We start from the raw sequence: 15,219 nt of genomic DNA, 5'->3' as shown, positions 1-15,219 counted from the left end.
GAGGATTTGAATACAGGAGTCTTTCCTTCATTGTTTCGCAGCTTAGTGAGACCATGCCTGGAGTATTGTATGAGTTGTAATCTCCTTATCTCGGGAATAGTTTTATATATCCGAAATGATGCAATAAAAGGAGTGCAGCAAAAATTTACTAGATTTGGTTGCAGGATGTTGGGGCTTCCAATAAAGAGAGGCTGCAAATTGGGCCCGTGTTCTCCAGAGTATTGCAGAATGAGAGGTGTTCTCATTGAAACTTAGAAAAAGCTTTCAGGGATTAATTTGACAGGGTAAATGCAGGTAAATTATTTCTCCTGGTTGGGGAGTATAGAATCACAGCCACTTTCTAAAAAATAAGGGGGGCATCCTTGGGTCTGAGATGAGGATTTTTTAAACTTAAATCATTGAGAGCCTTTTGGAATTTCTTATCTTGGACTATGGAAACCTCGTCTTTGAAAATGTTTAAGGTAGAGACTGGTAGTTTAAAAAAAACCATCAGCAGTGTACAGGGTCATGGGGAAGGGGTGAGTAAAAGGTATTGAAATGTTGGACTGGCCAGGCTCGATGAGCAAAATGGGCTACTCGTGTTCCTGTGTTTGTAAAATATCTGACTAATTCTTCTGCCATTACATTGTTTTCCATTATTAATTCTGCAGACTCACTTTCAGTAAGACCAGCACTCACTCGGTTGACTTTTTGAAATAGTTTAGAAACTCTTAATATCTGTTTTTATATTTCTGGCGAGCTTTCTCTCATACTGTTGTTTTACCCTCACTATTGTGTTGGTCATTTTTTGCTGTTTTCATAGTCATCCAATTTTCTGACATGCCATCTGCCTTTGCACAATGACATGCTTTTTTTTTTATCAAGTTGGATACATTTCTAGTTAACCAAGAATGATGGGTCAATCATTTGGTGTTTTTTTTTTCTTACTTGTTGAAATGTATGTATCTATCTGTTCAAATGTATATATTGCCTTCAATGTCTATACCTCTGTTGACCTATACTTTTAATTTAACTTTAAAATTCACTTTAGGCAGCTTTGCTTTCATACCCTCATAATTGTTCTGATTTAAATTTTAAAACTAGTTTCAAGCCTATTCTTTTCCTCAAACTGAATGAACATTGTCATGTTATGGTCACTTCTACCTAGGGTTGCCTTGATTATGAGATTATTAATCCTATCTCAGTGTAGAATCTCAGGTCCAAAACATAGACCAAAACAGGTCCAAAAAAGCATGTCTGGTTAGCTCTGAACATCTTCTAAGAAGCTATCGCAAAAATCTGTGACCACCTCATCTAGGCTACCTTTGCCTATCTGACTGTTGCAATCTATATGTACATTGATACCTCAAATTAGTATTACTGTGTATTTCTGACAAGCTCTTATTTGTTTCTTTGTGCTGTATTGTGTGGATACTTTGAGAGGCTTGTGCACCACTCCCACTTTACTATTTAGCATTTTTCATTCCCAACCAAACTGTTTCTGCATCTTAGTTTTCTGACCTTAGGTTATTCCTTTCGAAAGCATTAATACCATTGTTAACTTAGAGCTACCGCTCCCATCTTTTTGTGGTTTTTATTCATTCCAAAATGTTCTGTTGCCTTCAGAATTCAGGTCCTAATTTATTGTCATCTTTCAGCCATTTCTCCGTAATGACTACAAGGTTGTTTGTATTCCTTTTCCTTTTGAGATTTTAATTTTTTATTTTGAATGCTACATCCTTTTTGATACAGAGCCTTTGCTCTTTTACTAATCTTTTACTATTTGTAAATTCTAGAGTTATCTGTTGGTTGACTCTTAGATTTGTATTCTCTAACTATCTGATATGACCTGTTTCTTGTTTCCCACACTAATACCTTTGTGTTGAGTTTTAGCTCGACTTTGATTTACCAGATGTCACCAAATTTGATAACCTGCCCTAACAATTTAAATTAAAGTTGCCTGTACTTCCATAGTTATGCTATTGGCAAGAGTGCCACTGTCAGATAATCTGGTTTATATGATGCTAATTAAAGAATAAATATTGGCCAGATATGGTGCCAACTTTCCTGCTCTTCTTTGAGACTGTCATGGGATCTTTTTTGTCTACACTGCGGAGGCCATTAGGGTATTGGCTGAACATTGTCAGTGCTGACAGTTCTGTATCTTTTTGGATACTGCAGTGCATAATTTGTGCTATGACATATTGTAAATTTAGCAGGCTTGGTAGGATTGGCTGATTTGAATTAATGATGCCTAACACTTTGAACAACTGAAGTTCTACTTGTCTCGACTGCATCTGTTGTATATTAATTGAATATAGATTCATTTTAATCGTTAATTCTGAAAAATGAAGTAGCTCAAATGTCAGTTGGGGAACTTTGAGGACAGTACTATATATTGCCTAATTATTAGTGTATAATGTATCTTGTAAATAACAGAATTTCACAATTATGACCGTGAAAGGGAAGGCCCCTTGGCATATTGTGTCTGCACCGGCCCTCCTAATAAGCAATTCGCTAAGTGCCATTCTGTCGTCATCTCCCTGTAATCCTACACATTGTTGTGTTTTTCATATGTCAGCCGAGTTCCATCTCAAATGCTTCAATTGAACCTGCCTCCATTGTACACTCAGGCAATGCATTCCAGTTCTTAACCACTCACTGGACCATGAAGTATTTCCAGGTCGATCAGGATAGATAGGGCATTCTAGTGCTATCTGCTGCTTTGGGTGACTTGTGAAAGGTCCTGCCCCAATTCACCTGTAGATAATGAGGATTAATTATACTCCTCAATTATCCTGGATCCTTGTATAGGATTTTAATGTAAGTTTACTCATTCTTTATGTAAATTTAAGACAATTTGCTTTTTTCCCCTCATTTTTATAATCTTTTTCCACTACTTCAGCATTGTCCAGAGATGCTAGGTTTCGTTAAAGGAATGCAATGTTGGCTTGATGGAGTAAATTACAAATCTAGTGACTTGCAAAAACAACTGCTTTATCATGTTCCTTGTCTAATTTTTTTTTTTTATGAAGTGCTCATCCAAAGGCTGCTTAAATGTTGTGAGAATACTTGCCTCAGCTACATTCTCAGGCAGCGTGTTCGACATTTCTGCCACCCTCTAGGTGGAAAAAAGCGTTTCCGCCAATCCCCTCTAAACCACTTGCTCCACTTTAAGCTTGTCGTCTCGTCTTTGACGTATCTGCCATGTGGAAAGCTTCTCACAATCTACCCTATCTATGCCCCTCATACCTTAACTAGATCCTCCTCAACTTCCTCTGCTCCAATGAAGACAAACACAGCCTGTCCAGTCTCCCCTCAACTGAGATTTTCTATCTTGGGCAACATCCTGGTGAATCTCCTCTACACCCTCTCCAGGGCAATCACGTCTCTCTGATTGATAGGATAGTGACCAGAACTGCACAAATATTCCATCTGTGGACAACCAATACTTTATTAAAGTTGCAATAAGATCTCCCTGCTCCTCATTTCTACACCCCAGTACGTACGCCTTCTCGCCGCCCTATTTACCTGTGCTGACACCTTCAAGGACCTGTGGACTTGTACACAAAGGTCCCTTTGTCCTCAGTACTCCCTAGTTAGTATACATTGTAAATCTATCCCTTATTAGACCTCCCAAAGTGCATCACTTCACACTTATCAGGATTAAATTCCATCTGCCTGTGTTCTGCCCAAAACTGTCCACAATACTCCAAGTGCAGCCTCACCAATGGCTTGTGCAACAGTAATATAACATCCCAACTCCTGTACTCAATGCCTTGAATGATGAATGGCAGCATGGTAAAATGCTGTCTTCACCACCCTGTCTACCTGTGATGCTGCTTTCCGTGAACTATGTACATGTACTCCTAGGTCTGTCTGTTCTACAACACTCCTCAGGACCTTACCATTTACTGTACACTGATTCTGTTTAATGATATTGAAATTGACTTTCAATTAGATACTTAATATCTGCACTTTCCTTGCCCCTTTCCATAATGACTTGGAAACTTAAAGTTATGGTCATTATCCCCAAACTGTTGCTTGTTAAAACTTCAACCGCTTGATCAGCTTCATTCCCTAGGAATAGGTCTTGCACTGCCATAGAAAGCTCTGCTGGATGCCCTTCAAAAATCCCACCCCATCTGTTCTTTTCATACAAAAGCCATTCTAGTTAATGTTAGCGAAGTTCAAGTCTACAACAACTATAACCCTGTTTCTCTCTCACCTTTCTGTGACTTGCCTATTTAACTGCTGCTGTATTTCCATCTGACAATTGAGGCCTGTAGTATAATCCAGCAAAGTGATCAACAATTTATTTTTCAGCTCTACCAAGATAGTCTCATGTGAAGAGCATTCTAGGACATCCTTTCTCAATAATGCAGTGTCCCCACCTGTCTTAGCCCAACCCAACCAACATCACTGCCATCATGACCAGAAATCATTACTGAAACTTTTACACCTGGAATGCTGAGCTGTCAATCCTGTCCTTCCTTTAAACTGTGACTCGGTGATTGCAACAATATCAAATTCCCACGTGCTGATTGTCACTCTACTAGTCAGGCTCCTTGCATTTAAAATCGATTCAATTTAGCTCTTGACCTGCCATGCGCCTTAACGTACCATGTCTTCTCTGTTGGACTGTCGGAGTCTTCTTTCTGTGTCCGACTGAACTTTGCTCCTGACTTTTCATCTCCTTTTCCCCCATCACTCTGCCAAATTAGTTTAAAATCACCCGAGTATGAACAAACCTCCTAGCAAAGATATTAGACTCATTCCTGTTGAGGTGTAACTGTCCAGCTTGTACAGGTCCCACCTACCCCAGAAGCTGTCCCAATGCTAAAATTTAAAGCCTTCCCTCCTCCACTGTCCCTTTAGCCACATGTTCATCTGACCTATCTTCCTACTCCCGTACTGAGTAATGCGTGATGCTAGAAGTAATCAGGATTTTTCAAACCTTAGTGGTTCTCCTCTTTAATGTACTGTATAATTCTCTCAATTCCTATTGCAGGACTTTTTTTTTTAACCCATGTCGTTAATACCTTCCCACTTCAGAATGCCCTGCAGTTGCTCTGAGATATCCCTGACCTGGCAATAGGGAGGCAACGTATCATTCTAGAGTTTTCTGCCGCAGAACTGCCTGTCTGCTCCCCTTACAATTGAACTCGCCCAGTCTTTTTCCTCCCCTATTGTGCAGCAGAGCCGACTATGATGGCACAAACTTGGTGGTTTCCCCAGAGAATCCACACCCATACCGCCTGCGCGGCCTGTCTGTGCCTAGTCTTCTGGAGGTCGCCCAACACTTTTTCTGTGTCCGTAACCCTTGTGGTGTGTTCAGCTTGAGAGACGTATTGCCCACGATGTCATTAACAACATGTGTGCTCCATAGAAATTCCATCCACAACTCCAACCACACTGGCCACTCGAGCTGCAGCTCAACACCTTTCTGTGATATCGAAATGCTGCAGTCATTGGATCCTCCATCTTTCAGGATATCACCAAATTTGCAAAGGCAGATTTTTTAATAAGATCAGATTTGTCTTGGCCAGAGTGAACTGGGAACAGATACTTGTCGGTAATTCTGTTGGAGCAGTGGCGTGCATTTAGGAAGGGAGTAGGGAGAGTACAGGGTCAACATCTTTGAATGAATAAAGATGAAGGGTTTGACCAACAAATCCGGCGAACCTTATCAAGGCTTACATGGATTGGATGAAGAGAACAAAGGTTTATGCTAGATACCAAGGGGTCTAAACAACAGAAGTCCGAGAGTACAGAATGTGCGAGGGGAAACTTAAAAAGGGAATTAGGGGAGCAGAAAGGGGGCATAAAAGAATAATAAGTAAAATCAAGGAAAATCCAAAGTTATTTTACAAGTTCATTAAGCATACAAAGCTAACTAGGAAAGGGTAGCAGCACATTAAGGACTACAGTGGTAATTTGTCTGGAGAGTTGGAAGATTTAGGTCAGATTAGGGTTATAGGTGAATTTTTTTTGTGTTCACCAGTGAGAGGGGTGAGATGGGTATGGAGAGAAAGTATGTGAAACAGTTCAAGAAATTAACAGGGAGGAGGTTGAGTGTTGTGGCAGGCTTATAAGTAGATAAATCTCCAAGGCAGGATGAAATTATATTCCAGGCTGTTGATGCAAGGGAGGAAATAATAGGGGCGTTGGCAATAATTTTCAATTCTTCTCTGGTCACAGGAGAGGTGCCAGAGCACTGGAGAAAAGCCAGTGTGTTATTGTTATTAACAAGGGAGTAAAGGATAAACCAGGAAACTACGGGCTAGTCAGTCTCACCTCGGTGCTGGGTAAGCTTTTGGAAGTGATTCGGAGGGACAAAATTAATCTGCATTTGGAGAGGCAGGAATTAATCTGGAATAGTCGGCATGGTTTTGTTAAGGGGAGGTCCTGTCTGACGAATTTGAATTTTTCGAAGAAGTGGCAAGGCGTTTAAATGAAGGCAGCGTATTTGATGTGGTCAACTTGGATTTCAGCAAGACTTGTGAGAAGGTCTTCTGTGGGAGACTGATTGGCCCTTAGCTATGGAATCTAAGGAAATTTGGCTGAGTGGCAGGAATCAGAGTATGATGGTCAAGGGGTGATTTTTGTGACTGGGAGCCTGTGTCCAGCAGGATTGCACCAGAATCTGTATTGGGATCTTTGCTGTTTGTTGTACACATAAATAATTTAGACTTGAATGTAGGAAGGTTGATCAGTGTATTCACAGATGATTCAAAAATTCATGGGGTGGTGAGGAAAATACCCTTAGATTACAGAAGGATATAGACAGGCTGATCAGTGGCAAATGTAATTCAATCTGGATAATTGTGAGGTGGTGCACTTGAGCAGGAAAAATAAGGTGAGGCAATGTATGATGAATGGTAAGACCCTTGGAAATACCAAAGTTCAGAGGGACCTTGCTTCTTGCACACCAATGTGGTGCACCTGCCTTTATTAGCCAAAACATAGAGTTTAACAGCAGGGAGGTTATGGAACTGCATAAAATATTGGTTCAGTCAGAATAGAGCGTTGTGTGTAGTTTATGCAGTAGATGTAATAGCAATGGAGAAAGTGCAGAGGAGATTTACCAAAGATGTAATCTAGGCTGGAGAGTTTTACTTATGAAGGTAGAAGCTGTAAGGCAGAACTTGCAGTTGAATCAAGAAGTTGGACTTCTTGTTCAAACCATGGACTTCAAGACTGGTCCATGGATACATCACTGGGAGTAGGGTTCGGCTGAATGGCTGTTTTTCAACCAGCAGGAACATGATGGGCAGAATGATCTGTGATGGTAATGCTCTCTTTGAGAACCAGTCAGGGCAATAACTTCTTTAGTGAGTACTCACCTTGTGGATGCTGAACAGGCATAAATTGAGAATCAGATGGAATACTTCCCGCTTGCCTGGATTAATCTAGTAATGCTTGAAATTCGATACCGTCCAGGGCAGAGCAACCCACTTGGTGACACCTTTATTTTTGATATTCAGTTTTCATTCTCTCCATCTTAGATGCATGACACCATTTCTCCAAAGCTGTTTCACATAAGCTCCCAAACCTGCAAACTCTACCACCAGGAATGGCATGGAAGCACAACTACTTGCAGTTTCCCCTCCAGGCGCCTTATGATCCTGACTTCATCATCGTTCCTTCTGTGTCACTGGGTTGAATCCATGGAACTTCCTACATAATGGTATTTACAGGTGTTTTCTTCACATGGATTGCTGCAATCCAAGAGTGCCCCCTCCATCCCCTTACCATTACTTCCTCAAGGGCAATTAGATATGAGCAGTAAATACTAATCTTGTCAGTAACACCAGTGTGCCATGAACATCATCTTTTTCCGAACAAGTTAAATTTTTTTTCTTCTGTTTGCTCTTCACAGAAGAAGTATCGTGAAAAGTAAAATCCCAAGATGCAAGTAATTGAAATGCTTCAAAAGTTGGTATAGTGCTAATTCTGTGGCCATATTCACTGCAGCATTTTTATAAATGGCATTTAGTGCAGCAATTTGGTCAATTTAGGGATGTGACCTCAATTGTGGAAAGGTTAAAATTTTCCTGTGAAAATATAATCCTCTACTCTAGATGGACTGCTAATTTCAGAACCCTGATTTTAATGGTGTCCATTTTGCTTTGGTGCAATGTTAAACCATCTTCACATGGCTGCTTTTCACCATTGAAAGGATTGTAGAGCTGGAAAATTAAGATGTAGAAATGTTATGCTGAATATTAAACTGTGATATGGATGAATTGTTGATGGTTTGTATATTTCTCTCGTTGAAGACATTTTTTGTAAAGAAAGTACTAATAGCTAAGCTCAAGAATTTCATCAGTAAGTTAATCTTTCCACAATTCACATCTTGCCACTAATTGAAGGTTATTTACTTCTATATACAGCCATGAAGTGTGGCTTCTTGTTGAGTGGCTTTGCTCAGTGGAGTTGATGGCATGTTGTCATCTGTGGGCAACTAATGCACTTAACAGCACTGTCAGAGCCTGTTGTTGTGAAAATAGGGTAATTTTAGGTTGTGGGCTATATGGAGCTCTTGATGGGACTGATTTAGGCCTGCTTTTTTTCACTTAGTGGTAGTCAATTTATTTATTGTGCTGTTGACAGAAAAGGCAATTGGTTCTGTGACTTGAGTGCTTTTTAAAAAAAAAAAAATGCTTCAGATGAGTGTATGTTTTAGTATTCACCTGAACCTCATACTGTGCATTGTCCACTGTATTTCTGAAGGAGTAATTGAGTTGAAACTTGCCTGTGTATTGACAAAACAGGAAAAAATACACAGTTAGAAGCACTTTTTAAAACACATTTGATGTCCATAAAGAAGGCCAAAATTATTGGATGCTCTGGATTTCATGCTTGCTTTTGTACAATGGGAAAACTTCCCATTCATTACAAATGTTGAAGATATAGTCAAGAAATATTCTGAAGTATTTTAACTATGAAGTGAATTATGGCGAGTATAACTTAAAACATTTAATTGTACAGGTGAGACACAATTTAGTGTGGACTATAATCTGTTGTATTGAAAGAAAATCCAAATGTAGAAACATGGGCATGAAAATGCTATCAAGTTATGTACAAGTAATTTCTTTCCTGGTATCTATTTTAGATAGGGTGTGTACACTGATCATTGGAATTATACCACGGAAGTTTTCAACACAAAAAGAAGCTGTCCAGCCATTGTGTGTCAGCTTTGTTAGAGTAAAACATGGGTTTGTTTGGCAGAGACTATCAATTCTGCATTCAGGTCCAGTAAAATAGAGCCTTTCCACTTTTACAGTTGCTATAATGCAAGTTCAATATGCACTACAAAGCAACGAAAGTACTCTAATACAAGCGGCAAATTATAAATTTTCTTGGTTTTGATAGCTGCAATTTCCAAAAAAGTTGGAGATATTGAAGGGCCTGTAAAACTTAGAGCAATCTTAAGATTTGTTTCATTTACAATGAACAATTTTTGTTTTCAGGAGGCAATGCTGGATGAAAAGAATGTGGAAGCATTCTACGATTCTGATGAAGACCAGAATAAAAATGGTGTTGCTGCTAAAAAACCATACATAATGGACCCAGATCATCGACTGCTGCTCCGGAACACCAGGCCATTACTACAGAGTAGGAATGCTGCTGTATGCATCACAATGTCTTGATTATCTTAATTGTTATAATCAGTAAATCCATGTAATTCCTGATGCAAGGGAAAATAGCACAAGCAATGATATGTTCTTTCCAGCCAGATTGCCTCTAGATGATATCCAGTGGCTTCATTATCACTGTGCTTCATTTGATAAACCAGTAGTGAAAGTGAAGAAAGCGTGATTACGTTAGTATTGCTGTTGCATGTGGATCAAGACAGAACCATGGACACTATTTGCTGTTCTTATGAACAACTTGCAGCTCTGATTTGACTAAGCAGTTTGGCATATAGTCAGTTCCAAATAATCATTAAAATGAGTCTGTCATGAGACCTGATTTTTTGTTTAAATAATTGGTTGCAGTATATGCATCACGTCTTGTCCAAAAGGTTTCTCAGAAACAATGTTACTTTCAGAATGATGCTGTTAAACTGCAGAAATTGCTAGATTTTGCACACTGTCCTGATGTGATGTGAACATCTGACATGAGTTGTTTGGTGAATTTTAGATGTTTGCTTTTGGCCTGCTGAAAGAGCATGATTCTTAATGAAATGTGGCTTTATATTGAAAGAAAAGCTATTAGAAAACAATGGCTGAACTGCTTTGGTCATTTAGAAGAGAAGATGGATGACTAACTTACAAGACTCCCTTCCCCCTCCCCGTTTCTGAAAAGGGTCCCGATCCGAAACGTCAACTTTCCTGCTCCTCTGCTGCCCGGCCTGCTGTGTTTCTCCAGCTCCATGCAGAGTTGTCTCTGACTCCAACATCTGCAGTTCTTGCTATCTCAAAGACAATTAGTCTTGTTTCTTCTGGACACATTGCCATGCTTTGTTCATAAGCACCTTCAGTGAAATGTTTACTATTAAAATTTATTATAAGGTAAGGCTAAGCATAACACTGCATCCTTGGATGGTTGCACATGTGACCAGAAACCATCTTTCCAGATTCCTAAAAATGACATTCAGAAACATGTTATTTTGTCTTTGATTCAATCTGTGGCTATTACTGTGCTAGTTTTCAGACTTTGTAAATGGAAGAAAGATAACTCTGCGTTCTGTTCATTGAATTTTGTTTTTACTTCTAAGGATTAAAATTGGGCATGGTTAATTGCGCTAACTTTTTTGTTTATAATCCAAATGCTCATTAAAATCGTGGCATTTTTTAAGAGGAACTTGTCTTTTCACTATCTTGTAATACTCTAGCAATGCCATCAAAATCAGGTTAATTTGTACAATTTATGCTTGACAATTTTAATGTAGCAAAGTGTGTGTTTCACTGAGAAGCAGAGAAGTAAAAATTGATATTTGACTGAAGGAGAGAAAATAGTAAACAAGTCAGTTATCATTTAAGTGGTAGTCAAGGATGAGAGGATTAGAGGAGTTCAGATAGGAAGTTGCAGAGGGTGTGGGGTAGGGGAATTTAAACTGAGGGAGTCAATGGAAACTAACGTTGAAGAGAGTCAAAGCGATTCATAGACCTGGAAGATGTTAGTCTGTTTGGGTTTTAAGATGATGTGGAAATTTTATAACTCTCATTGTATTAAAATGTTGGGCTGTACGAGCCTGTGTTTTAGTAAAGAACAGAGGTGATGGTTCAGCCAGACAGTGCAAAGGGCTGCAGCAGTAAGGTTTTGCGTAAGCAGAAATTCATGTAGAGTGGACCAAAGAAGGGTGATCAAGAAAGATTTGTTAAAATACGAAAGGTGACAAAAGTTTGGATAAGGTTTCAACAGTGCAGTAACTGAGGTACAAATTAGGACAGAAGCAATAAACTGGTCTTCCTCACTAATTTCAAAGATTCATTGTCCTCCTTTACAGTTACCTGAAACGTACTTCTAAAGCTGCTGTTTAACGCATATCTTTTTTTCCCATGTTATTCCTCTCAGTAACTCGGACATTTGGTTCAAATCTGTATAAGTAGACTGATTGCTTTGAGTGCTGTATCTTTGCTGTGATTACCTTCCATTCCATGACCATCACTGTCTGGTTGTCTGACATCCAAGTTATTGGCAAGGCAAAGTTTTCTTCAGTTTAGTTTTGGCTAGAATGGAGTCAGCCTTTTAGGTCCCTGCAAAAAGCCCAATACCCTTATCCATAATTCTTTCGTCTGTTGCTTTCCAGTTTGAACCTGATGCTGCAGAGTCTTTGTGTACACAATCATTCTAAGCTATGCTTCTGTTTGTCCCCTTCTGCAACATTTCCTTTCACCTTGATTTTGCTGCTACTGAGGGTCTCATCTGCACTTTTGTCATCGTCCTATATAAACTCTGGACTTCTCAAAAACATAAACACAGGAAATAGGAGCAAGAATAGGCCATTTGGCCCTCCAAACCTAACTTGCTATTCAATATTATCGTGGCTGATTGTCCAACTCTATCCTGTTCCAGCTTTCTCCCAATACCCTTTGATCCCTCCAGCCCGAAGAATTTTTTTATAATGCCATCTTTTAATATTTTGGGTTTGATCGCTGTCTGTGACGGAGATTCTACAGGCTTACCACTGTCTCTGGCTGAAGAAATTTCTCCTCATCTCAGTCCTATATGACTCCCCCTGTATTCGACTGCATCCGTCACTGCCTGCTGCACCTGCACGCTTACTTTCAGCAACTGGTGTACAAGGACAGCCAGTTCTCGTTGCAGCTACCCCTTTTCAAATCTGTCTCATTCAGACAATAATCTGCCAAACTGTTTTTGCTACCAAAGTGAATATGCTCGCTTTTATCCTCATTACACTTGCCAGGCATTTGCCCACTCAATTTGTTGAAATCATACTTGAGCATCTTGCAGCCTCCTCACAGGTCACCCTCCCACCCAGCTTTGTATCATCTGCAAACTTGGAAATATTACATTTACATTTATGTTTTGAATAGTTGGTGTCAGGGCACTGATAGTTGCAGCACCTTGCTAGCTACTGCCTGCTACTCTGAAAAAGACCTGTTTATTCCTCCTCTGCTTCCTATCTGCCAACCAGTTATCTATCCATGTCAGTACTGTACCCCCAGTGTCATGCACTTGAATCTATTATGTGGGATCTTATCAAAAGCCTTCTGCAAGTCCATGAATTGCATCCACGAGCTTCTCCTTATCAATGCTTCTGGTTACAACCTCAAATTTCTGTGAATTTGACCAGCGTGATTTCCCTTTCATTTATCCTTGCTGACTGTCTGTCTCATCCTGCTGTTGTTTTTCAAATGCTGTGCTATTAAATCTTTTGTTATGAACGCCAACATTTTCCCCTCTACTGATGTCAGGCTCACTTTTCTGTAATTCCCCGTTTTGCTCTACCTCCTTTTTTTAAACATTTGTTACATTAGCTACCTTCCATAGAAACATAGAAGATAGGAGTAGGCCATTGAGCCTGCTGCAGCATTCAGGTTTGATCCTGGTTGATCATTGAGCTCAGTACCTTTTTTGTAATCCTACCACCCATGCCCCTGCCCCCCCCCCCCCAAAAAAAAAATGAAAATTCCTGATCCCTTGAGATGTAAGAGCTATGTCAACCTCCTCTTTAAAAACACAATGTTTTGGCCTTTCTGTGGCAGTGAATTTCACAGGCTCACTGCTCTCTGGGTGCAGAAATTTCAAAAGCATTCATCTACCTATTCTATTTTGTAATTCTGTTTTCTATCACGTGGCCCATAGCCTTGTATGCTTTGGCAATGCAAGTGCACATCGAACACTTCTTAAATGTTAGGGTATTTGCTTGTATAACCCTTACAGACAGTGAGTTTGATATTCCCATCACCTTCCGGATGAAAATCTACTACTTAGCATCTCCAATAAACCTCCCAACCTTTAACTTAAATCTGTATCCCCATGGTCATTGGTCCCTCCACCAAGTGGGAAAATTCCTTTTTGTCTATCCTATCTCTGCCCGTCCATAATCCAGTCTCTTCTGCTCCAAGGAAAACAACTCCAATCTAAGCAGTCTTCCTCATAACTAGAACTCTCCAGCCCAGGCCACATCCTCAAACCTCCTCTGAACCATCTTCAGTGCAATCGCATCCCTTCTACAATGCGGATTCCAGAACTGCACACAATATTCCAGCTATGTCCTAACCAGCATTTATTATACAGTTCCAGCATAGTCGTTGGCCTTAAATCCCATCAATTTCCTCAACACCATTTCCCACTAATACTAATATTAAGTTCCTCCCTTACGCTTGACTGTAATTCCCAACATTTTTAGCTCATTATTTGTCATCTTCTGTGAAGACAGCCAAAGCATGTATTTAACTGGTCTGCCATCTTTGATTCTCATTATGAAGTTGCCTGTTTTCGACTGAGTCCTACACTTGTCTTTGTTAATCTTTTATCTCTTAATATACCCCTATAGACCTTTTATAATCAGTTTGTGTGCTCTCCACAAACTACTTCTCCTACTGTTTCCCCGTCATAATCAATTCCTTGCTCTCCTTCATACAAATCTAAACTCCTCCCAATCCTCTCAACTACCTCCTTTATTGGCCAATTTATGTGCCCTTCCTTGGATTTGTTACTATCTCTAATTTCCCTTGTTAGTTTATATGATCAGACTAATGGCCAAACTATGGGCCTCCATCCTATACAAAACATAAATCCCACCCACCATGGGAGCAATGTCCTCCAAGCCAAATCGGTCTCTTTCACTGCCACCACCACCACATTCCCACACCCCTCTCCTTCAGACAACTTCAACATTGCTTTGATTCAAAATCCTTGACCTCTGTTACAAATCATCAGATCTTCTTCATTGTAGGTGATCACCATAGCTGGTTTGTCATGCTTTATCATAAGTCATTTCAAGGAATGTAGAGATAATATTACTGGACCAGAATCCCAGGCTAATGTTCTGAACAATTGTTGAAATTGGAATTTAACTTTTTTTTTTAAAAACATCTGTAGTTTAATTAGTGTAATGGTGACCATGTACCCATTGCTGATTGTTGTAAAAACCCATCTGGTTCACTATTGTCCTATAGGAAAGAAATCTAGCATCTTTACCTGGTCTGACCTGCATATACGTGCAGACCCACAACAATGTGGTTGACTTGTAACTGTCCTCTGGACAATTAGGAATAGGCAATAAATACTGGACTAGCTAGCGACACCCACATTTCAAATAAAAATAATTAATACCATGCCACAACAGGCAAATACCTTCCTCAACAAATAAGGTGATGTGCACTTTAACGTTCTTGATGTTTAATAATTGGGTTATCAAGTTCTTCATTTTTTTTTTCAGGTGGTAATGGGTGTTGCTCAGCTTTATTGGCACCTTGCACCAAAGTCAGAGGTTAATATTGTTGCAAAGTCATTGGTTCGATTGCTTCGAAGCCACAGGTCAGTTTAAAATCTGCTTTCAGAAATACTGTACTTTAGTGTCAAAGGTTTCATTTGAAACTAAAAGACCAAGTTGATGACCCAATTCATTGCGAAAGTAGATTGATTTTAATGCTTAAATAAACACAGCTTTCAAGATTTGTAATTTTGGTTCGGGTGTTTACTGTAGTCCCGGTCAAGTAACTCATGTTGTGTCATCTATTTATAATTGCACAGTTGAGGTCACACACATTGGGAAGTTTCTCAGCTCAGTGCTGCAAAAAGAGAACTGGAATGGAC

At 39.6% G+C, this 15,219-nt stretch overlaps 1 protein-coding gene across 1 annotated transcript in view; it reads left to right on the top strand.

Annotated features, from left to right (window-relative positions):
- ap3b1a (adaptor related protein complex 3 subunit beta 1a) overlaps window positions 1-15,219 on the top strand; it is a 290,460-nt gene that overhangs the window by 117,009 nt on the left and 158,232 nt on the right. Inside the window, exons 8-9 of the mRNA XM_048593837.1 lie at window positions 9,456-9,614; window positions 14,843-14,940. Of these exons, the coding sequence (XP_048449794.1) occupies window positions 9,456-9,614; window positions 14,843-14,940 (257 nt within the window). The remainder of the gene's footprint in view (window positions 1-9,455; window positions 9,615-14,842; window positions 14,941-15,219) is intronic.

This window comes from Rhincodon typus, chromosome 3, assembly GCF_021869965.1.
Source record: "Rhincodon typus isolate 14 chromosome 3, sRhiTyp1.1, whole genome shotgun sequence".
In the NCBI taxonomy this organism is placed as follows: Eukaryota; Metazoa; Chordata; class Chondrichthyes; order Orectolobiformes; family Rhincodontidae; genus Rhincodon; species Rhincodon typus.
This window is presented reverse-complemented; position numbering and strand designations above follow the sequence as displayed.